We start from the raw sequence: 22730 nt of genomic DNA on the forward strand, positions 1-22730 counted from the left end.
TGTTTCCTGCCGCGACAGGAACCGGCCGGCTGCCTCCCTGAATTTGCTGATACGCAAGTCTGCGGGAAAGACTTGCCCTGCTACCGTATCTATCAGCATACCCAGGTACTTCATCTTTCTGCTTGGGTTTCGAGATCGGACTTCTCGTAGTTTATCACGATCCCCAGATCGCGACAAAACTTGAGGAGTCGATCTCTGTCCTGTAGCAACTGCGAGCGGAGCTCGCCAGGACCAGCCAATCGTCGAGATACTTCAGAAGACGTATCCCGTTTCGAATGGGCCCAAGCCGACACCAGAGTGAACACTCGCGTGAACACCTGTGGGGCGGTTTGAGAGACCGAAACAAAGTGCCCTGAATTGGTACACCGTCCCGTCGAAGATGAAGCGAAGGTACTTTCTGGAGGACTGATGGATGGGTATTTGAAAATACGCGTCCTTCAGGTCCACTGAAAGCATGAAATCGTTTCCCCCTGATCGAGTCGAGCACTGAGCGTGCCGACTCCATCGTGAACCGCGTCGTGCGAACGAAGCGGTTCAGGGGAGAGAGGTCTATCACCACCGGGCGCCAGCCCCCCGATGCCTTCTCCACTAGGAAGAGGCGGCTGTAAAAGCCCGGTGACTGGTCCTCCACGATTTCTACAGCTCGTTTCGCCAGCATGTCTTGATCTCCTGTCGAAGAGCGTTGTCCTTTGTTGATCCCCGGACATAGGTCTGTAGATGGACCGGTTTGGAGATGAGGGGGGGCCGAGACTCGAAGGGTATAGATATCCCTCCCGAAGGACGTCTACTATCCAGTTCTCGGTTCGCCGTAGCGCTGCCAAGTCGCCCAATGGCTCGCCAGCACCCCCCACTTCCGGCAGCAGGTGAGGGGGAACGCCGTCCCTAGCGTTTCCCCCTCCTCGTTCGATTCTTTTCCAGCACCTCCTCGGGAAAGGAGGGCTGGGAGGAGGGCTGATTCGGCCTCCTCTAGCAGAAGTTGAAACAGCTGGAGTCTTCGCACGGGGTTTGGACGGTGCAACCGTCTTCGCCGCCGTGGAAGCGCTAGCCAAGCTCTTTGGTTTGGCCGCAGTTACTCGAGGTTGCCCAGAAACCTTCGAGACTGCCTGGTGGACTAAGCGGTCACTCTCGTCAGTGCGCCGCCGTTCCACCGCAGCGTCCACCATCTCTCCAGAAAGAGAGCTGGGGAACTCCTAAGAGGTCCATTTCGTAGCCCGAGTGCCGCTTCACGCCCGGCCCCCTTGGTCACTCGGGTAAGGACTGCGTCCCTACGTCGAAGAACCAAGTTGGCCCACAGGTTAGCAGTCTGATGGGCGAAGGTAAGAGATTGCTCTTCCTCCAGACTGGCACAGTCTCCTGAAGAAGCGTCGTCTTCGAGAGCAGAACTCCCAGAGCCGGCCGCTACTTTGGATATTGTGAGGGACCACAAATCCAACCAGGAAACTGCCTGGAATGCTGCCTAGCGGTAGATTCCAGGGCAAGTGCCTCCTGCTGCTCGAGAACCATAAGTTCTCCGACAGGAGCTGCTGCAGGGACAGCACCTGGAGTCAGCCTCGCTAACTCCGGGTTAACCTGTTTCGGCAATATCGGGTCTTCAGATGGCACGTAAAATCGCCTCTGCCGCTGTAGAGGAGGAGGAAGCAGCTTAGAGGACCGTCGGATTTTAGCGAGTCCTCCCGTCCGGAGACGAGATTCTCCACCTGATCCAGGACCGAGTCCGCAAGCTCCGATCGTGGCAACCCCATCATCATTTTGGGCTCCCTCTTGGGACCCCAAAATGACTCGAGCCGGACGTGGGCTCTGCTGGTGGTAGCGGCGATCCTTCCGCAAGGTCATTATGTAGACGCATCAACTTAATGACCTCTGCGAAGTTCCTCTGTATCTCAGGCGTCACAGCGTCTTGTGGAGTAGGACCGTCCAGTCCCTCCAGCAAGAGCATATCCCTCGATACTCCTCCTTCAGAAGGAGGAACAGCGACAGACCCCTGACGGTCGCCTCCAACTACTTGCGCGTACGTTCTGGTCGGTCCTAAGACCGTGCCTGAGCCGCACGGCGTCATAGCTGGGTCAACGAGCGGTCGCACCTCTCGTGATCGTCCTTGGTACCTCGCTCCTCCCGGTATAGCCCGAGGAGGTTGAAGGTACAGGAGAGGCAGACCTGACGCTCCCAACCCCCCTCGCTCGCTTGGTGCCGGACCAGCGTGCGTGGAGGGCTGCTGCTGATCGCAACCCGTGCGGTGACGGTCGAGCAGCAGGCCTAGCCTTGCCGCTCGCCTGGGGCGATTGGCTCGGCTGAGAACGTCGAGACCGATCTCTAGCGTCAGGCGAGCTGCCGCTGGTCACCGTCTCCGCCCGGTCCCCACCCGGGATCGGGAGGCGGCGGACGGGTGACCTGCTAGGCTCCCTTTCGCGTCGAGACCGGCCAGCGTCCTCTCGGCGCGTCAAACCGCTGGTACCAGCCGTGGCTGGTACCCGCGCCGTGGGGGACTCCTTCCTCGCCTCAACCCGTGGCCGGTCGGCGACCGTCACGTCAGCCCGAGCAGCCAGTTGATCGCTGCGAGAGCGTCCACTGGCCTGGCGAGAGTCGTGTGCACGACTCTCGCCAGTCTTCTGCTCCGCGCCGCTGTCTTGACGGCGAGCAAGCTCGGGCGTCAAAACTTTGGCTGGACGGTCCTCTTTGGAAGAGCGTCCACTCGGTGCTTCTCGCGAACGAGAAGCGGCCGAGACGGAACCTGGTGGTTTTTTTTAGCGGCAGAACCGCTAGCACCAGGTGAGGACGCACCAGCCGAGGCTGGTGCACCTCTGGTCCCCGTAACGACTTCTTCTTTGCAGAAGAAGCGACGGGCCCCGTTACCGAAGGAACAGGAGGACCAGGCAGAAGAGCTCCCCGACTCGCCTGAGCGAGCCGGGCCCTTAGAAGATCCCGAAGGAGTCTTCTTAGGGGGGGAGGAGAAGCCTTCTTCTTCTTCGGCTGTTTAGCCTTAGAAGTCGAAGGGGAAGGAGAGGCAGCAGACGACGAAGAAGACGACGACGACACCTTCTTCTTCCTTCTTCCTCTTCTTCTTCGCCAGGCTCCGCAGAACAGACGTCAGGTCTTCATACCAGGAGGGAGCCGGGGCAGTTGCCGAAGCAACAGGGCCCGACTGCACCTGTCCGGAAAGACCTGAGCCTGTGACAGCAACACCAGCAGCAGGAACAACAGGAACAGGTCTGGGAACAGCAGGAACGGCAGGAACATCTGAAAGGGAAAGTGCAGGCCGATCTGAAATGGAAAGAGTAGCTGGAGCAGCAGCAGGTACGGCAGGCACGGCAGGTACCACGGGAGAGCCAGGCGTCCTGTCTGCAGTTACCGACATCCGTGCACTGGCGGCAGGTCCAGGGGGTACTCTTTGGGCAGCGGAAGTCCGGGGTCGGCAAAGGAAAAAATCCAGGTGGTGGTGGCACCGTCCTCCTTGGCACGGCAGCAATTGGTTTTTGTATAGCCACCGTGGGTGTCACCGACATTATATGGGGCGTATATACCAGATGTGGTGGCATCTCATACGCTGGTGTCGTTATTGTGGTGGTAGTTGTGGTCACCGCACCATGAGTGACCACAGCCGACCCCGCCAACCGCTGGAGCAACCCCTGGATGCTGGGCACTCCCTGCAGTCCCAGCGACTCCCACACCTGTCCCAAGTCGTCCTTCGCTGATGGCACACCTGCGGAGACAATAGTCGGGTTAGTTGGAGGGGCTTCCCCGCGCCTGGGGGCGAAACACCCCCCCCAGAGCGGACGGAAGACCCCGAGTACAGCTGTACGTCCGGGTAGCGGGCGCCCTCCTCACACTCGACGGATCGAGCGAGGAAAAGGACTCCGCTACCCCCCCCGCGGGGAAGGCGCGAAAACGTCGGGGGCTGGGCCGGGAGGCAGGAAAGAGGACGAAGTGTCCGTCACCAAAGGAGTCACTGGACTTTCCGATGACTTCTTGGCCGGCCTAAGTCTCTTCCTGCCCTCGTACAGCACCCACTGCGCCTCGGACCAATTCATACAAACCACACATGGTTCGTTGCGGAGCACTCTCGCCCCCTACAACGAGAACAAAACCTCTGTGGGGGATCCACCTCAACAAATGACCTGAACCCTCCACATTTACGCCCCTCCAGCCCGGGACACACTCTACGGGCGACTGGAGGGCGCGGTGAAATTTCCATCTCTTCCAATTCACTCATTGCAGAATAATAGAATTGAGAAAAAGTACTTACAATCACTCCTGATATACAGAGAGAAAACAATACTCAAGTTGAAGCAAACGACAAAGCGGGCAGAGCGATGGCGAACACGTCCTTCCCACACAGGCCGAAAGCAAAAGTGATTTGTTTACTGGATCGGACAAGCAGTTAACTACCGTTCTCCCTTGTTCGAAAGCTTACGACCGTTCCAGCTGCCGCTAGCTACTTCCTATTGTTAAAGGACCGAGGGTTTGTATTACGTATCGGAACAAATATATATTAAGACATTCTCTATTGCCAAAATTTACTTTTACTTGGGGGTCCAGGGAAGGGGGTAAAGCCTCCCAGTCAGGTCAGGGCACAGCATCCTAAGTGAGGCTAGGAAGGCAAGGTATGTTTAGGTCTGGACAAGGCATTCTGGGAAAGGTAAAGTTTGTTTCTGTCTGCATAACTTGTTCCCGTCATTCTACGCTTGCCTCAACATTTTGTGAAATTTATGCAAGACTGAGGACAAAGTGAAGGGTATTTAGCTATACACTAATACCTCAATCTTATACAATTAGAGTGGCTCATATTCACAATAGTGCTAACTTTTCATTGGAACCTAACTAATTATCAGAAGTGAGTCCAAATAAAAAGCACTGTTTGTTCATGTAATGGAATTTCAGAACAATGACAATGAGACAGAATAAAGTTCTTAAAAACGAGTTTGAGAAGACTTCTAAAAATAGATCGATCAGACAGGGGAAAGAAGAGGGAAATAGTAGATACATGTAATCTTCACGCACTCCTATATTTTTACCAACCATTTCTTTTTTTTAAGAGTAATATATTAAGCTAACTTTCAAGTGAAATTATAGTAATTTTAATTTCATTTAAAAATTAGCTTAATATTTGGGGAACATGATTAGGGTCACCTCTGAAAATAAGCCTTTATTAGCATTTTTAGAGACTGTGCCAAACATGCCAAACACGAGAAAATTCAACATGCGAGGGTGTTTGGAACACCTAACCTCTCGTAAGATTCAGATATTACTGCACATGAAAGTCATTATTAAGTATGTACTTTATATCTCGGGCAGATATAAAGTTAAAAAAAAAAAAACATGATTTAGTATAGCAAGTACTAGCCTATATATGATGAGGATCAACTATTGTACTTTATATCCAACTTATTATTTTACTGTTGCTGGGCAAAATGCTATTATAGTTCACAAAAGATCAATAAGGTCAATGTTAATTCAAAGATTTTTCATTTTAACTTTAGAGTGGAGATAGCCAAGAACTTGGTTTTCATAGACTTTGGCCCAAAATCAGAGATCTAGTAATCCTAGAAAAATATAGGTAGCTACAGTTCATGTACTTGACAAGATATTACAGTAGACTATCATGCTGTAGCTATAGCCTATTTACACGACTTGGGTAGTTTGCATATCCGTGGTACACAGTCACAGCTCCTATCTAAGTATCCAGTTGATCTTAACCCTGAGGCTAGCGCACGCAGCGAAACAATACCTCTTGCCAGAACAAACGACCTTGCCAAGAATATTTAACTACGCAGCTAAGGCGCGAAGCGCTCTTCTGCCACGTTCTTACTGACAGCACACATTAACAAGAAAATCGGCGGTCTGCGGATATTCACTCGCTCCCACAACTTTTTAAGCAGTACTGTAAGAGTATTTTTCAGAAATAAACAGTATCCCTTGAAGACATATGCCCACTGAAGACACGAACCTTTCACAATCCACTGGATATAGGGTAATCTGCACACCAGAAATTATATGAATAATTTATAATGAGAATAAATTTGATACAAATAGGCAATCGTGAGCTATGCTGGCTATGCCATCTTATTTATTCATTATGAAACAAGCATTTTATACAAGGTTTTCAATGACTTGCGTAGGACACAGTAGGTATGCCCTCAGCGAGTAACCTTGGCTCGTCTAACCTAAGGTAGGTTACCTTAGCATTTATTACTAACCAATTTTTCTTCGCAGGGCCGTCTGATCAGCACCACCATCAATCAAGTTCGTTATTTCCTCCTGATCGAAATTGCAGTTGGCGCGTTCCTTCTGGAGATCAGGAACGCAAAATCTTTTCTCTGGTAAGGGGGCCATTGTTATTGTTTTTCCTCCCCGACGGCCACTCTTCTTCTTCACGCAAGTCGTCGATTGTCGTCAGCGTCCTAAATTGGCCAAACCTATTAAAATTTCTTTAGAAATATCAATACAAATGGTATATATAACACACACAATATATATATATATATATATATATATATATATTATATATATATATATATAGATAGATAGATAGATAGATAGATAGATAGATAGATAGATAGATAGATAGATAGATATATGCACTGATGTATGACTTGCTGTCGTATTATCAATCGCAATCCACTTTCGATAATCAATTAGCTATCTCGGGAGAGTAAGTTAAGATATATATATTGTTTTGTCATAATTTACTTCCAATATCCAAAAAAATTTGGTCTTGAAGAAATAGAGGTTATGGATGCATTATGGCCCTATCACCGGATAAAAATGCTGTTTTTGATGGAGATCTTGATGTCGTTGAAGTTTGTAACAGTAATAAAACTATCTGGAAGGCTAATTATTTTTGAGTGTGAATACTAAGATTTTTTGGATAAGATTTTGTATATCGATTACTTCTTGGGGCGCACTTGAAACTTTCTCTCATGCATATAACACCCCACGGAGTATTTTGCTTACAATTTCTCATATTCTTATGATTAATTGATTAAGCAGCTTATTATTATTATTATCATTATTATCATCATTTATTATTATTATTATTATTATTATTATTATTATTATTATATTTATTTTATTTTTATTATTATTATTATTCAGAACATAAACCCACCCCATGGGAAAAACTTTTATATAATGAGCTTTTGAACAATTGAAGAAAGTTAAATTCATAAATTTAAATGCCGTGTGATGAGTAATTTCTGCACATTTAATCTTTAATTACAGGCTCTGTAACATTTTGTTATTTCGTATAAATAATTTTTCTTTATTTTCCTTTTTCAGGTTAGCTTGTGTTTATAGTTTTTTTTAATGTTAAGTGTCTTACAAGATTTAAAAAATTCGAGTTCCCAGTGGACTCGAGTGTGGCTGAGAGTAACTGACTTGGTATCGAAAACAGAAGAAGAAAGTAAGAATTACAAGTCTTACGGAGCTTATGAATCGGATGATATTTTGTATAATATGCTAGTGAGGTAGTTTCTCTCTCTCTCTCTCTCTCTCTCTCTCTCTCTCTCTCTCTCTCTCTCTCTCTCTCTCTCTCTAGAGTTACACAGCAAGCAAGCACGGGAAAGATCTTGTGTTATGCATATCCCTACTTTGCTTCAAGTATATTTCACAACTGACCAAGAACAGAAGTATAATGTCACACACAGCTTGGCTGTTTTTTCAAAGTATGATTTTTTTCACATAATTATTTCGTATGTTTTTTCACTTGTAAGTAACATCACTACAAGAGGTACCACTTATTAGCCTCATTCTTAAATTCCCTACCCACTTTTTTTTTTAGTCTTGTAGACACAATTAATGCGAAATAACACACTTGAGTTTTCACAAAAGACTGACTGAGACTCACAGACTTAGTAAAGAACTGCAGAGCGAGCGGATCACTTATGCAGACTAATGAGGAGAGTACAGTGGACTCCGAGATTTTTGTCTATCTTTGAAATCGTCATAGTGATTGGGTTATACCACTGATAACGTCGTCTGGTATCCAGCGTTATCAAGTCATCCCTCTCCACGGACAGAGCTTAGACTGTTATGATATAACACTGTTAATCGTTTAAGGCTATCGATTTAAGCCAAAGGATGATTGTTAATTACTATTATCATTCCAAGTGAAATTTATTGTAAATGACACGAACAAATGTAAGAAATACAGAACAACATAACCACAGCTTCGTTAAAGCTATTGCTGACAAAGAAATGTTGACAAAGCTAAAAGCATTGTGTCTTTCCGATGCTCTTTCGTTTCCCTTTTAGATTATGGTTTGATCTTATCATAAACTGGTATTCACTTCAATGAAGATTCCTAATGAGTAAAATTCTTGAGGACTAACGTATCATACCATCTGATCGTTGCTAATTATTTTGAGAATATAGGTTCGGGAAAATTAATATTCTCAGAAAGAACTCATCAAGAGAATTATTTCATTTACACAAAATACTGTTTTTCCAATGAAAAGCGTCATCGATCGTATATTTACAACATTGCTCTTATATACAACCAGAAAAGAAGCTTTCCAACTTATCTGACAGACCTCGAATTTGGTTAAAAGGGCCGCAAAGATTAATACGATTAATGTTCTTAATATAAACGCAACAACCTTCAGGAGTACTGATAACACAATCAAAGTATCTAATCAGATTGAATGTCAGCAGGGTACCGTAACCTTTAAATGCTTGAGATGATCGTGAGGTACCTTTGTACCAAATGAAGGTTATGTATCTCTAAAAATAGTACGTGAATGTTTGTACCAGATGACAGATGTGGCTGAACTTTTGAGCAAGATTAGAGTGATGCAATTATAGGGATGAGGAGCAATTTTTTATGGTATTTTTATTATGGTATCTCATTTATGTTCTACTGTACACTTCCCTTGTTATTTCAGTCATGAGCTCAGAATCATTAGAAGCGTGCTTACGAAGCTAATGGTATTTTATTTTGTTATATATTAGAGTCTGGACATGTTTTGAATGGTATTATTAGTAATAATAATGAAATTATCTAGGAAGGACTTACAAAGCAGAATGTCCTTATGTGAAATATGGAAAAGGCAGAGCAAGCAGAAGAATTGGAGTGAAACCGCGTACAAAAACATTCCTTAATAAAAACATTTAGATAAAATAAATCATGACACTCGTCCTTTTGGTTTGGTTAACCGAGTCCAAAGGTCCACCCACCAATCGTGTATTCCTTTAACAACTATATATATATAATATAATATATAACATATATATATATATCTATATATATATATATATATACTCAAAATAATTAGCAACGATCAGATGGTATTATAATATGATAGTCCTCAAGAATTCTACTCATTAAGAATCTTCGTTAAAGTGAATACCAGTTTATGATACTATAAATCTAAAATCTATCTGTATATCTATCTATCTATCTATCTATCTATCTATCTATCTATCTATCTACTCTCTCTCTATCATTCTATATATATATATATATATATATATATATATATAATAATGTATATATATAGACAGATAGATTATATATACCGTAAGTATATATATAATCAGTTAAAGTAAATATAAAAGAAAAGATAATGGTTTTGTCGCGAAAAATGACGAGCCCTACCAGCCCCCTTCACTATGCAGCACCCCTTCCCCCATCCTATAGCCATAACAATATCCTCTCCATGAAAGAGCACAAATGGTTCAACATAAACTTGGCAATTAAATAAATATATTGAGAAAAGTTTTCATAAAGTATGGGGATAATTGGGAGGGGGGGGGGGCAGAGGCCCCTGGAGCATCCCTGGCTCGGCCAACTCGTGATGGATGGCAACTACACAGAAGTAAAGAAACAAAAAAAAGTGGCGACAGATGACTAGTGGGGCCACAAATAGCGTCACAGATGCTGTAGTTGTAGTCTAGAATAACATACATACATAACTCATAGGGTGGGATGTTGGGCTCTACCGTCTGTTAAATAAATGTAGGTCAAAGAGCAGACCAGTTCCAGCCAGCTTTCAGCTAACCTTACCGTTGATTTATAATGCAAATGAATCAACAGCGAATGCGTAACAACGTTGCCAAGTGGGATGCAGATAAAGGTATATATATATATATGTGTGTGTGTGTGTGTGTGTGTGTGTGTGTGTGTGTGTGTGTTTGTGTGTGAAGATATTTTACCAGTGATCAGGAGCACAGAAGGAAGCGCTCGAAATATATGGTTGCAACGATCAAATAGTGTTTTATTGGCCTTTTATCTTCATATTATACGGTTGTATCAATACAGTAAAAGATATTCATATATATATAATTTTTTTTGCCTAAAATTCGGGAAAGCATTTTGATGCATCTTCGTTGGTTTTTTTTTTTTTTTTTTTTTTTTTTTTTTTTTTTTTTTTTTTTCTTTTTTTTTTTTTTTACAGAAGCTAGTGTTTAGGAACGTGTATATTACTCCTTACGACTAATGCGCTGCATTTTTCCTTACGACTAATGCGCTGCATTTTTCCTTACGACTAATGCGCTGCATTTTTCCTTACGACTAATGCGCTGCATTTTTAAAAGGCTGCGGTGGCCAGTCGAATGTGCATTTATTTAATTGTGTTCTATTTGAAAACTTAGACATATTTTGGCCACGATTTTTTTCTGCTGTAATACCAAATGTGAGGCCTTTACGGTGAAACCTACCATAGTGACATCAATTTATTCCTGATCACGCGCAGAAGAAGAAAGATGAATTGTTTGTAAAAGGAAATGCAGAAAAGTTTTCTGACGACCGAAACTGGCTCAGTTCTGGGAAGAGCCAAACCAGTTCAAAGCAGTTTTCACTGTTGAATTATTTCGCAAATAAATAAATAGAAAATGCAGAGCGATATCGACGTTTTTTTTAAAACGAATTAACGTTTAGTTTTCAGAAAATCATAAGTGCAAATCACAGAAAGTGGGACCAGATCTATACGCAAAGCAAATAATGCAAGTCACATTTGATAAGATAAAACGGCTGACCTTCGCGTTTCTTCAGGCGCTGATAAGAGAATGATCCAAGGTCCGGGAGAGGGTACGACTTGACTGTATAGGATGACGCAATATTGTCATTAGCCTCGATTGAATATGAGACATTGGACTTGACAGTTTATCATCTTAGTTCCTCAGTACTACAAGTAAGTGACTATTGTTCTATTATTGAATAATCAGTGTTAGATCGCACTTCCGTTTACATCTTTTTGTTTAAGTTTATGGTTATAATATGTACACGACTATAGAAGCTTGTATTCATAATTACTGCAGTGTGAGATCTTGCGTACCGTCTCGAAGCTCGGACTAAAGCAGTAAGCTTACAAACTTCTTTGTTGTTGTTGTTGTTGTTGTTGTTGTTGTTGGGGGCGGGGTAGGAAAGTCTTATGGAAAAGCCTTAAAAAGGTCTGAGAATGTGTTTTGCATGAGTTAACGTTACAGGAATTTTAGGATAAGATATTTATGATTTATTTATTAGAATGAAAATGTAAAAAAATAAATGATATGCATGTTAAACAGTACAGAAAAATCATTTCTAATCAAATATAGGGTATTTATTTTAATTTTCAATGGTGAAACAACGCACTATTTGACCATTAGATTTTAGCATGCGACCCCAAGTAAGCTGGGGTTCGGATCACGCCTTGTTCAGGGAGGGGTCAATGGTATCGAAAGTTAATTTCGGAGTTAACGATGGGAAGTCTTAAAATGTATCGTCCCGTGAGGGTGTAATGCCGTCAGTGCTCCTCACGTGGTGAAGTGTAGGCATTACGAAAGTCTATTCATTTACTTCCATTCCCTCTCCTGCTTTTCAGTCTTGCTGTCTAACTTCTCTCACTCTTACTTCTGGCCCCTATAGAAGGGCAGTCTCGACCCTCTCTTATATTACCGTTCGGTCCCACAAGTTATAATGCATAAAGCTTAACGTGAGTCTGAAGAACCTAGGCAGTAGCGTGCTTTAAGGAACAGATCTTGATCCTGTTGACCCAGTGTCTTAGGTCGTGGCCAGTGAGTGACCTTAATCGGTCACTCGATTGAGGACGGAAGAAGAGGGAACCAATCAATAAATCAATCGACGCGACGGGAGGAAGTTATGGGGTATTTGGACACATAATAAATAATCTGATGACTCCACTCTCTCTCTCTCTCTCTCTCTCTCTCTCTCTCTCTCTAATGATGAATGAAAGAACGATAATTTTGGCTTATTACTTTTCAGTGATGAATTGACATTTGGTAATGGCTTTTACTCAGATCTCTAATTCTCCTCTCTCTCTCTCTCTCTCCGTGCCTCTCTATTGATGAATGAAAGAACGATAATTTTGGCTTATTACTTTTCAGATGTTCATTGGGTTAATCTCTCTCTCTCTCTCTCTCTCCGGGCCTCTCAATGATGAATAAAGAAACGAATTAATTTTGGCTTTATTACTTTTTCAGATTTCATTGGGGTTAATCTCTCTCTCTCTCTCTCTCTCTCTCTCTCTCTCAATAACAAAGTTCAGCCTTTCAGATGTTGATCTGGTTGATTCCTCCTTATTTATCTCTCTATTTATCTGTCTATCTATTTATCAAATAGTTGACCATTATATAAAGTTTAATAATATTTTAAAAAAAAGGTAAATAAAAGCAAAGATAAAGATTGGACCACCGCCACCGTTCCATATTCGATATTCTCCAAGTTGAGACATATTTCTCTCTCTCTCTCTCTCTCTCTCTCTCTCTCTCTCTCTCTCTCTCTCTCTCTCTCTCTCTCCCCGTTATCAAAGGAACGGGACATACATAAAAGACGACAAAACAAAACAAAAACAAAAAAACTGAAAAAAAAAGATCGACCACCTCTCCCTTTCAAATATTCATCAAGTGAAAAGTTTGACAATATAACAAAACCATTTTTAACAGGAATAGTTCTGGAGAGAATTCCTTATTCATATTCAGCAGAATGCTGGTGGTGGTTCTCGTTCATTCATGAAGTTTTTTTTTTTTTTTTTTTTTTTTTTTTTTAGCGCTTCATATTTTTTTTTAAATCGACACTTTTATTGTATAGTAAAATCGAATATTTTTTTTACGCTTCTATTTTTCATTTTTGTAAAATCGCCACTTTAATGTATAGTAAAATCGATTATTTGTTTTTTTAGCGTTTTTTATTTATTTATTTATTTTTTTAAATCGACACTTTTAGTGTACAGTAAAATTGATTATTTGTTTTTTAGCGATTTTTTTTAAAATCGACACTTATAGATTGCAGTAAAATCGATTATTTGTTTTTTTAACGATTTTTTTTTGTAAAGTCGACACTTTTAGTGTATAGTTAAATCGATTATTTGTTTTTAAACAATTTTTTGTTGTTGTAAAATCGACACTTGTAGATTATAATAAAATCGATGATTTGTTTGTTTAGCGCTTCGTGTTTTTATTTTTGTAAAATCGACACTTTTAGTGTATAGTAAAATCGATTATCAACGTTTTTTTCATTGACACTTTTGTATAGTAAAATCGATTATCTATTTTTTTACGATTTTTTTCAAATTGACACTTTTTAGGGTATAGTAAAATCGATTATTTATTTTTTTAAACGATTATTTTTAAATCGACACTTTTCGTGTATAGTAAAATCGATTTTTTTTAATCGATTAATTTTTTTCTCTTTATTTTTTTTATTTTGTAAAATCGACACTTTTATCGTGCAGTAAAATCGATTATTTGTTTTTATAGCGTTTTTTTTAAATCGGCACTTTTATTGTATAGTAAAATCGATTTTTTGTTGTTTTAGCATCATGTTTTTTTCTTTTTTGTGTGTGTGTAAAATCGACATTTTTAGATTATAGTAAAATCGATTATTTGTTTTTTTGTCTTTTTAACTCTTCATTTTAAAATGTTTTTGTAACATGGACACTTTTATCGTAGAATAAAATCTACTATTGTGGTTTACAAAAGAAACAGTTTTTTAGGCAGTGATATTTATTTTGGAAATGGAAAATATATTGTATTAGAAAATCAGACTTGTTTATCCTACAGTAAAATAGTTTTTGTATTATAATGTAAAATTTATAGTTTCAAAAACTGACCGGTAAAACTGCATCATTTAGTCTACAGCAAATTCTGAATTTTGTTTTCATCTTTCAGCATACTTAACATTTCATTTTACCTCTCAGTAAAATCTGTAATTTATATTTCCTTTTACCTCTCGGTAAGATCTATATTTCCTTTTACCTCTCAGTAAAATCTGTATTTCCTTTTACATCTCCGTAAAATCTAGATTTTCTTTTACCTCTCCGTAAAATCTGTATTTGAGTTTCCTCCCATTACGTAAAACTTATTTTATTTTCCTCTCTCAGTAAAATCTGTATTCCTTTTTCCTCTCCGCAAGATTTCTGTAAAATTTCCTTTTACCTTCTGTAAAAATCACGGTAATTTTTCTGTTTTAACCTTAAAATTCTAGGGAATTTCCTTTTCCTTACGTAAAATCTATATTTCTGTTTTACTCTCATTACGTAAATCTGTATATTTCCTTTTACCTCTCTGTATCTGTCGTTTCCTTTTACCTCTCGTAAAATATATAAAATTTCCTTTTATCTCGGTGTGAAATTTTTTATCTCTGGTTTTATAAAATCTATATTTCCTTTTATCTTTAAGTAAAATCTGCATTTGCTTTTACCTCTCAGTAAAATCTATATTTCATTTACCTCTCAATAAAATCTATATTTCCTTTTACCTCTCAGTAAAATCTATATTTTCTTTTACCTCTCAGTAAAATCTATATTTCTTTTTACCTCTCAGTAAAATCTATATTTCTTTTTACCTCTCCGCAAGATTTGTATTTCCTTTTGCCTCTCTGTAAAATCTGTATTTCCTTTTACCTCTCCGTGAAATCTATATTTCCTTTTACCTCTCGGTAAAAATGTATATTTCCTTTTATATCTTAGTAAAGTTTGCCTCTCGGTAAAATGTATATTTCCTTTTATCTCTTAGTGAAATTTACCTCATGGTAAAATCTATATTTCCTTTTATCTTTAAGTAAAATCTGAATTTTCTATTACTTCAGTAAAATCTGCATTTCCGTTTACCTCTCAGTAAAATCCGCATTTTCTGTCACACCATTTTTGTTGAGTCTCGTCGTGCTGCGAATAGAACTTACCATACAGGTGAGAGAAATGACAATAATTCCTTGAAGAGGAAACTTGAAGGAATTGCCCAGCCTCATCTGTGGTGGACCAAGTTGGCATCATCTATTTTTGGTTCATGCTCGTCTTCCATTCCACCATTACTATAGTAAATTCACATCAACCATGCATTTGACGACAAGGCCAGTCCCTTACGACGCTCCTGATTGGCTGTTGATAAGCCAATCACTGGGCTGGATTCTCTCAGTCTCTCGAGAGAGCTCACATAGGCAGGATGTATGTTCTACCTTTTCTCAGGGATAATTTTGAAAGGCGTATCCTTCAGGAGAAGTGGAACATACATCCTGCCTATGTGAACTCTTGAGAGAGACAGCCCTGTGACTGGCTTATCAACAGCCAATGAGGAGCGTCGTAAGGTACTGGCCCAGACATCAAATGCACGGTTGATGTGAATCTACTATAACAGATGATGGAAGATTGGTTACTGGCCCTAGCACACGCTGAACTGCTTCATCAAGCTTTCAAAGCCAAGCAACCAGTTGAGGATGTCCCTCTCCCTGATACTTGTCATCCTGAGCCTTTTCTTACAAAATTTCCATTTCGCTCCAGGGATGTTAAAAAAATTCCATATAATCTTGATAGGCGGAGTGGAGAATACCCTGATGGTGGCCTTCCTGATGTTTTTTTTTTTAAAGTTTGTAGCGTGTTGTCTCCCAAGTTTAGTAGGTTTTATAGATTTTTATGTCGACGGAGTATCTTTGCGGATGAGTGGAACCTTAGTAATACACTCCCTGTTCCAGCGAGTGGCATATCTGCAGACTGCATTAACTACAAGCCAATCTCAATTCTCCCTATGCTCTCTAATGTTGCTGAAAAAAACTTATTTTTTAGCCACTATATAAATATGTTAAATCTAAAGGATTGTTAGCCGATAGTCAATATACATATAAGACTCAGCTGGGTACCTGCAGTGCTCTTTTAGACTTGACATGCTATTTGCAAGGGAGCCTTGATAAGGGTTTTGGGTGCAGAGTATTTCAAATGCTTTCGATTTAGTAAATCACAATGCCCTTATTTATAAACTTCAGAATCTTGGAGTGGTTGGATATTTTTTAGGTCTAGGATTACTACAAGATTTCCTTACAGGTAGGCAGCAGCGAGTTGCTGTGGACGGGATCTTTAGTGAACCAAGACCTATTGTGTCTAGAGTTCCAAAGAGCAGTGTTCTTGGTCCACTGTTATTGTTAGTGAATACAAGTGACATGGTTGTTGGCCTGGAAAACAAGATTGTTCAGTATGCCGATGATGCAACACTTGTGGTTGTAGCAAAGTCTCCACTTTTGAGAAATGAAGCTGCCCTCAGCGTCAGTCGGGACATAGACCGGACCAGGGAATGGTGTAGTCGATGGAGTATGAGGCTGAACTCCGGTAAAACGAAAACGCTATTGATTAGCAGGTCTCGTACAGATTTCCCCCTCAGGTGGATGGAAATTTGCTTAACGAGCCTGAAGTTCAACTATTCTAGGTGTAACTTTTGACTCACACCTAACTTTTGAGAAACATCTAATGAAAGTTTCAGCAAATGCTGCACCAAAGTTAGGTATTGTTCGTAAGGACTCATAATTATAACTGATAAAATCGATGCAACCTGTTCTAGGTCATTTGCACTCCCTTTACTAGAATACTGTTCTCCGGTGTGGATGTCTGCTTTTGCCAAATATTTATCTGTTTTTAGGTATAGTGGTTTGTGGTGGTAGGTTTCTGTTTCTTAATAGTAGTAGTTATGACTTGGGCCACTGACGGATGGTCTCGTGTGTCACTTTTTCATAAGTTGTATTTCAATAGAAGTCTTTCTCATTCACAATTGATCCCTGATCCCCATTATCTGCCGAGAGCAACCAGGTTCACTGAACAGCAGCACCAATAGGCAGTCCAGTAATGTGCCTCCTCGCTGTCGAACTTCTCAGTTCCAGAGGTCCTTTATTCCAAAGTATATAAAATATGCTCCCTTATTCTATATACTTTGCTTTATTCCTCACACCGTTGGACTGTGGAACAGTCTCCCAGAGGAAGTCGTGCAGTTGGAACGCCATTTTTATTCATTTGTTAATTTATTAATTAATTTTTCCTTTTTTTAATAAGTGGGGTCATTTCTTTCTGTATGTCCCTTTACCTCGTCTTGCTTCTTCCTAATGAGCACCATATTCTTTGGAAGCTGGAATTTCAAGTCAATGGCCCCTATGGGTTTGTTCCATATGAATAGGTTTCGTCCTCTGAATAATAATAATAATAATAATAATAATAATAATAATAATAATAATAATAATAATAATAATAATAATAATAATAATAATAGAGTTATGGTCTGAATTAATTCCTAGGAATTTTACTGTTATGTGTACAACTGGTTATCTATTTGGTCCAGGAAAAATATTTGCATGAAGAAGATTTTCCATGAAAAGACTGGAATCGAGTTTTTCCGGGAACCTTGTCAGTTACAGAGACTGGTCATGGCACACATAAATCTATTTAATTTTGTGTATCATTTATGAGGAGAGTTAGATGGATCTGATATTCTCGTTTGTCGTTAATTTTGCACAGTATGAATTAAATGTGTTTCGTATAATTACAATAAAAAAAATGAATTTTAATTAGTCATGTTGAAGTCTAATGAATTTCTCCAGTTCTTAACAACATTTTAGTCTGTGGAAAGGTAACAGAATCAGGGCACAATATGAAGTCCTCCCAATAAACGTCAAGATTTGGTATTCACTCACAACTCCTGTTTTCCCTGATTTGATAACCTGATTTCTTTCGTGGGTCAGTTTTTTATTCCATAGGCTTTTGTCCCTTTCCGTTGGCCACTGTAGCTTGCACCAGACCCATAGGGTCGATTGCTCGTTTCATTATTTCAAATAGTAGGGGGTACCAGCCTGTGCTCAACCTCCCTATTGTATCTGGGCTTGGGACTGGCTTGCGTCTATGAACTTATAGCATAGGTCTTTTTTTTTTTTACTTTTTTTTATATTTATGAGGTTTGGCAAAGTTATTAGTTAGACCGTTCCTTTAAAAATTATATAATTATTATTATTATTGAATTATTATTATTATTATTATATTTTATTATATTATTATTATTATTATTATTATTATTATTATTATCTTGGAAAGAAGACCCTCTTATAAACAATTTTTTTATTACAAGCTGTATTAGACACAAACGCACACAAACAATATATATATATATATATATATATATATATATATATATATATATATATATATATATATATAAACCAGGTTCTCCACAAGTATTTAAGAATGAATATTCAATTCACAAGCCCTTGCCTTAAGTACTCAGGATGTAGGAAGGCTTGCCACAGTCGACTAACGTTCAGGTACTGAGGTCACTGCTTAGGTCAACTGTGGCGCAATGGGGTTTTTGTAGAAAGTGCCTGAATCTTTAAGCCTTTTTCTTTTCGGTGAATCGAATCCTGACCCATGACCCCTATTTTGACTGACTTGTGAATTAGTTATTTGGGTTAACACCAACATGGTCATTAGACCGTAGGCCTATACATTTTCCAAGGAAAACTTTCCTCTGAGCACCTCTAGTACTGTTTAGCTCTGTGTTAAAATATATAGGTACCAAATAAATGCATACCTCCCAAATAGGAGGAGAGAAGAGAGCGAGAGAGAGAGAGAGAAATTTAAGGAAGGAGAGAGAGAGAGAGAGAGAGAGAGAGAGAGAGAGAGAGAGAGAGAGAGAATGGTAATCTTTCATAAGTAAATGTTAGGTCTTCTTGTAAAGATGTAATAAGTGTTCGGTTGTTAGATGAGGAATCATTAGTTTATGTTTTTTCTCCTATTGTTTCCTGTTACTTGCTTTCACAGTGTTCACGTAAGCTTTTAGCACAGGTTTTTTTTCATTCTAGATCAGTAATTCTCTATAGCTTCCGTTTATGTAGGAACAGTTTCGATTGAGATAACTAAATAGCATGCATCTTCATTCGGAAATAAAATGTTTTGAACTTTTACATTCTTTATAGTTTGTAACAACGGGAAAAGATACAATTCAGAATCGTGGAAGTATTCTGTAAGTTGTACGATAAAAAACAAGTCTTGAGCCTCTTTAATTTAAGGAAAATTTATTCAGAACAATGAAAAATGTGTACACTTGATGTTAATGGGTAGCTCTTCGATCTTCATTTATATGAGTTACCTTTCGACTTCGTTTTCTATGAACAAGTACCTCGCGTGACGTCATCACACCTGCGTTCGACGTTCGACCCGCAGAAAATGAAATAAGAGCAGGCGTAATACTCAGATATGGAAGCTTTTACCGCAAAAAATTAAGTATGTGACAATTTATATCAATTGGGGAACTAACAGAGGCCGATATGAGTTCATAAGCTATGCAGAGCGGTGATAGCAATTGTCTTACACTTCAATATGTCACAAATGTTCGTAGTAAGAGTTGCAATGTATTGCGAAACCTAAGGTTCAACGTTCATCTCTTTAGAATAGCAAAACATCCAGTGTTAAAATTAACTCAGTATTGTATTCGAAAGTATAAAAGAAAGTATCATTGCTTTGAGAGCGTTGCTGACGAAAGTATGAGACGTTTTATTAAGGCCAAAATAGATTTTCTGGCGAACGTTTGCAACGAGCGTTTTCAGGTGGTGTCTGCCCGTGTCACACACACTTGTTGTGTCAGTGTGTATTTGGCAAGTGTCGCGAGTAAGTGTGTAAACCCCCTGTGGTGTTGTCGCTCAGGTAAGCCCTACACTTACTAGTAAACTGACGAGTTTGATAACGTTAGGTTAGTTGTACTTTTGGACTCGAATTTATTTAAATCTTCTTAACGTAAATAAGAGATTCTGAGAAGAATGGAGCTGGTAAATGTCCAGCGGAAATGTGTGATGATAAAACTCCTATGTACACTTTCAGTACATCGGATCTTATGCACAACTTGACAAGTCAAGTGGCACACTGGCCCTGATCCGCCCTAATTATTATTGCTGTGGACATACTTTTGATTTGTGCATTTAATGATTCGACGAGAATTTATTATGTTGCATCTAAGTATGCAAAGATTTTAACTATAATAATTTAATAATTTTCTACAAGTTATTTAGATTCGATGGAATAAAGCATATTGTAGTAAACTTTATTCGTTCATAGGCCTCGTCCTTTTTTTTTTTTTTTTTTTTTTTTTTTTTTTACTTATCATAAGTAGTACTAGGGTAGCCCAACATAGAATATAAGCATTTACGGAATTGAATTCTCTTACAAAGTTAAGTGGTTAGAGCAATTGTCCCGGACAGGGGTTGATTCCAAAATGTAAACATTCATAAGTTTTCCGCAGAATCATGGATGAAACCATGTCTGATAAAACTTCCAAAACCTCAGCTGCTAGGCCTATATGCCTGTTTACAGAATTATCATTTGCACTGTGTCACCCTCTCCACACACACTTTGCCATACACTTTTTTTTGTCCATTTATCCAACCCTTTTTGGTTGTTCCATGCTTCTTAATTCCCCGAACGCTTCCGAATTATTTCTATCTCTTCATAAGCCTATCATCCTCCGTTCTTTTCCATGTGACCGCTCCAGTTTTTAAACTCGCTTTCAAGTTTTTGCAGCCCACAATCCATTCACCACATATTTCCATAGTAATATGTCTACTTTGGCAAAAAGCCCACGAGTGCTTTCGTAGTTTAGTGATCATGATACTAACCCCCAACAACCAGAGCTATAGTAAATCACGTCGTGCCTGTATTTGTTGGGGTAGTACTTGTCGAAATCTGGTAGGGTAGCGACCAGCAGGAGCAACGCTCATGAGAGGAAAAAGCATAATTATATGCCCTCGAATCCTATTTAGGCAAATATTGTACGGTACCACTAAACTAGGGGATGAAATTTTGAATGATCTAGTAGAGAGAGAGAGAGAGAAAGAGGAGAGAGAGAGAGAGAGAGAGAGAGAAAGGGTGGGGGGCGGGGGGCATGGACTGATGCTGTGCAGTACGACCAAATTAGGCTAATACTATAAGGTACTGCTAACAAGATGAAATTTTGAGTATTCTAAGAAAGAGAGAGAGAGAGAGAGAGAGAGAGGTGATAATAAGAGGCTGGGGGCTGATAGTACTACTAAACTAGGAGGCAAAGTTGTGAGTAATCTAATAACCAGAGAGAGAGAGAGAGAGAGAAAGGGTGGTGTGGGGGTGGGGGGGAGCTTGGCCTGGTGCTGGGCAGTAAGAACAAATTATACCAATGTTATATAGTACTGCTAAACAAGATGAAATTTTGAGTATTCTCAGCTACAGTAGAGAGAGGGGGGGGGGGAGGGGGGGGGGGGCGATGGGCGGACTGAGGCTGATACCGTATAGTACCACCAACCTAGGCTAATACTGTTCTGTCCCAGTAAATTAGGAGACGAAATTTTGTAAAACCTAATAAAGAGAAAGGGGGGGGGGGGGCGGGGGGGGGGGGGGGGGGGGGGGGGGGGGGGGGGGGCGGCTGCTACTGTATAGTATCTCTAAACTAGGAGACAATATTATGAAAACTAATAGAGAGAGAGAAAGAGAATGGGAATGGGATAGGGGGAAAGAGCGAGAGAGAAACTGAGGCTGATATTGTATGGAAACGTAGTATTACTGTTTGCCTAATGCTTTATTTTGTATACTTGGGACGGTAATATATGCATACATATACATACTACTGAAATATAAATTCATATAGATTGATCTTTATGCATAGATTGGCCATGTGGATTTTAGGCAAATGCCAAATGAGAAACAAAGTGTATGCTGGAATTCAACATTAGGTGGAATTAATATGACAGTCAATCTACAGTAGTATTTTTACATATCTAGTAATGTTAAGCACATAAAAAACCTGAAAGGGAAACTAGGAATAATGTGCAATTTTAGTCAATTGAAAATCCCGGGAATTTCAGGGATCAGTAATAATTTTATCCCGGGACAAAGAAAAAGCTCCAAAACGACAATCGCTACTACCAAACTAGGATGATAATGTATGATACCAGTAAAGTAAGAGACGAAATTTTGACAAATCTAATAACGAGAGAGAGAGAGAGATTCCAAACTAGACTAGTACTGTTTAGTACCATTAAAGTAGGAGACGAAATTTTGAATAATCTGAGAGAGAGAGAGAGAGAGAGAGAGAGAGAGAGAGAGAGAGAGAGAGAGAGAGAGGGGGGTGGGGGTGGAGGGGTGGAGACGGGTGAGCGATGGTCATTATATGAAGAGCGGGAATCGTATCTTTGTTCAATCTCGTGAATTTATTGGATACTAGCATTCTGAACTCTGATTAATATATAAATAAATATCGTACGTGCTACAATCGGGCGGACACAATGGTCGGAAAATATTTTTTAACTAATCATATACGGAATCCTCAGGTGTAAGGAGAAGGGGATGGGCTGATACTGAGAGAGAGAGAGAGAGTGTCACCGTCCTTACATGAAAGACCCGTACCTTGATGAAAATATGAGGCGGTTTCCCAACATTTTACCATTAGCTAATTATCGTATACGGAATCCTTGCCGATATACAGGTGTAAGGGTCCGATCCTTGAAAGGCCCGCACCTTGATTAATTTATCACCGTTAGG

General features: G+C 40.1%; 2 protein-coding genes across 5 annotated transcripts in view; one reads left to right on the top strand and one right to left on the bottom strand.

The window, feature by feature from the left end:
- Positions 1-7983, bottom strand: part of LOC135211991 (probable peroxisomal acyl-coenzyme A oxidase 1) — a 56228-nt gene extending 48245 nt beyond the window's left edge. The window contains exons 1-2 of one of the 4 annotated variants that reach the window (XM_064245256.1): positions 7841-7983; positions 6192-6395 (exon numbers count right to left, since the gene is read on the bottom strand). In XM_064245256.1, the coding sequence (XP_064101326.1) occupies positions 6192-6327 (136 nt within the window). In that variant the 5' untranslated portion in view covers positions 6328-6395; positions 7841-7983. Of the gene's footprint in view, positions 1-6191; positions 6423-7762 lie in introns of all 4 variants that reach the window. The other 3 variants (XM_064245255.1, XM_064245257.1, XM_064245258.1) reach the window with 3 other exon arrangements.
- An 11790-nt stretch (positions 7984-19773) lies between these two features.
- The window catches only part of LOC135211992 (rabphilin-3A-like), a 454956-nt gene continuing 451999 nt past the window's right edge, over positions 19774-22730 (top strand). Inside the window, exon 1 of the mRNA XM_064245260.1 lies at positions 19774-19871. The gene's annotated coding sequence lies outside the window, so the exon portion shown is untranslated. The remainder of the gene's footprint in view (positions 19872-22730) is intronic.

The sequence above is a fragment of the Macrobrachium nipponense genome, chromosome 40 (assembly GCF_015104395.2).
Source record: "Macrobrachium nipponense isolate FS-2020 chromosome 40, ASM1510439v2, whole genome shotgun sequence".
Classification (NCBI taxonomy): Eukaryota; Metazoa; Arthropoda; class Malacostraca; order Decapoda; family Palaemonidae; genus Macrobrachium; species Macrobrachium nipponense.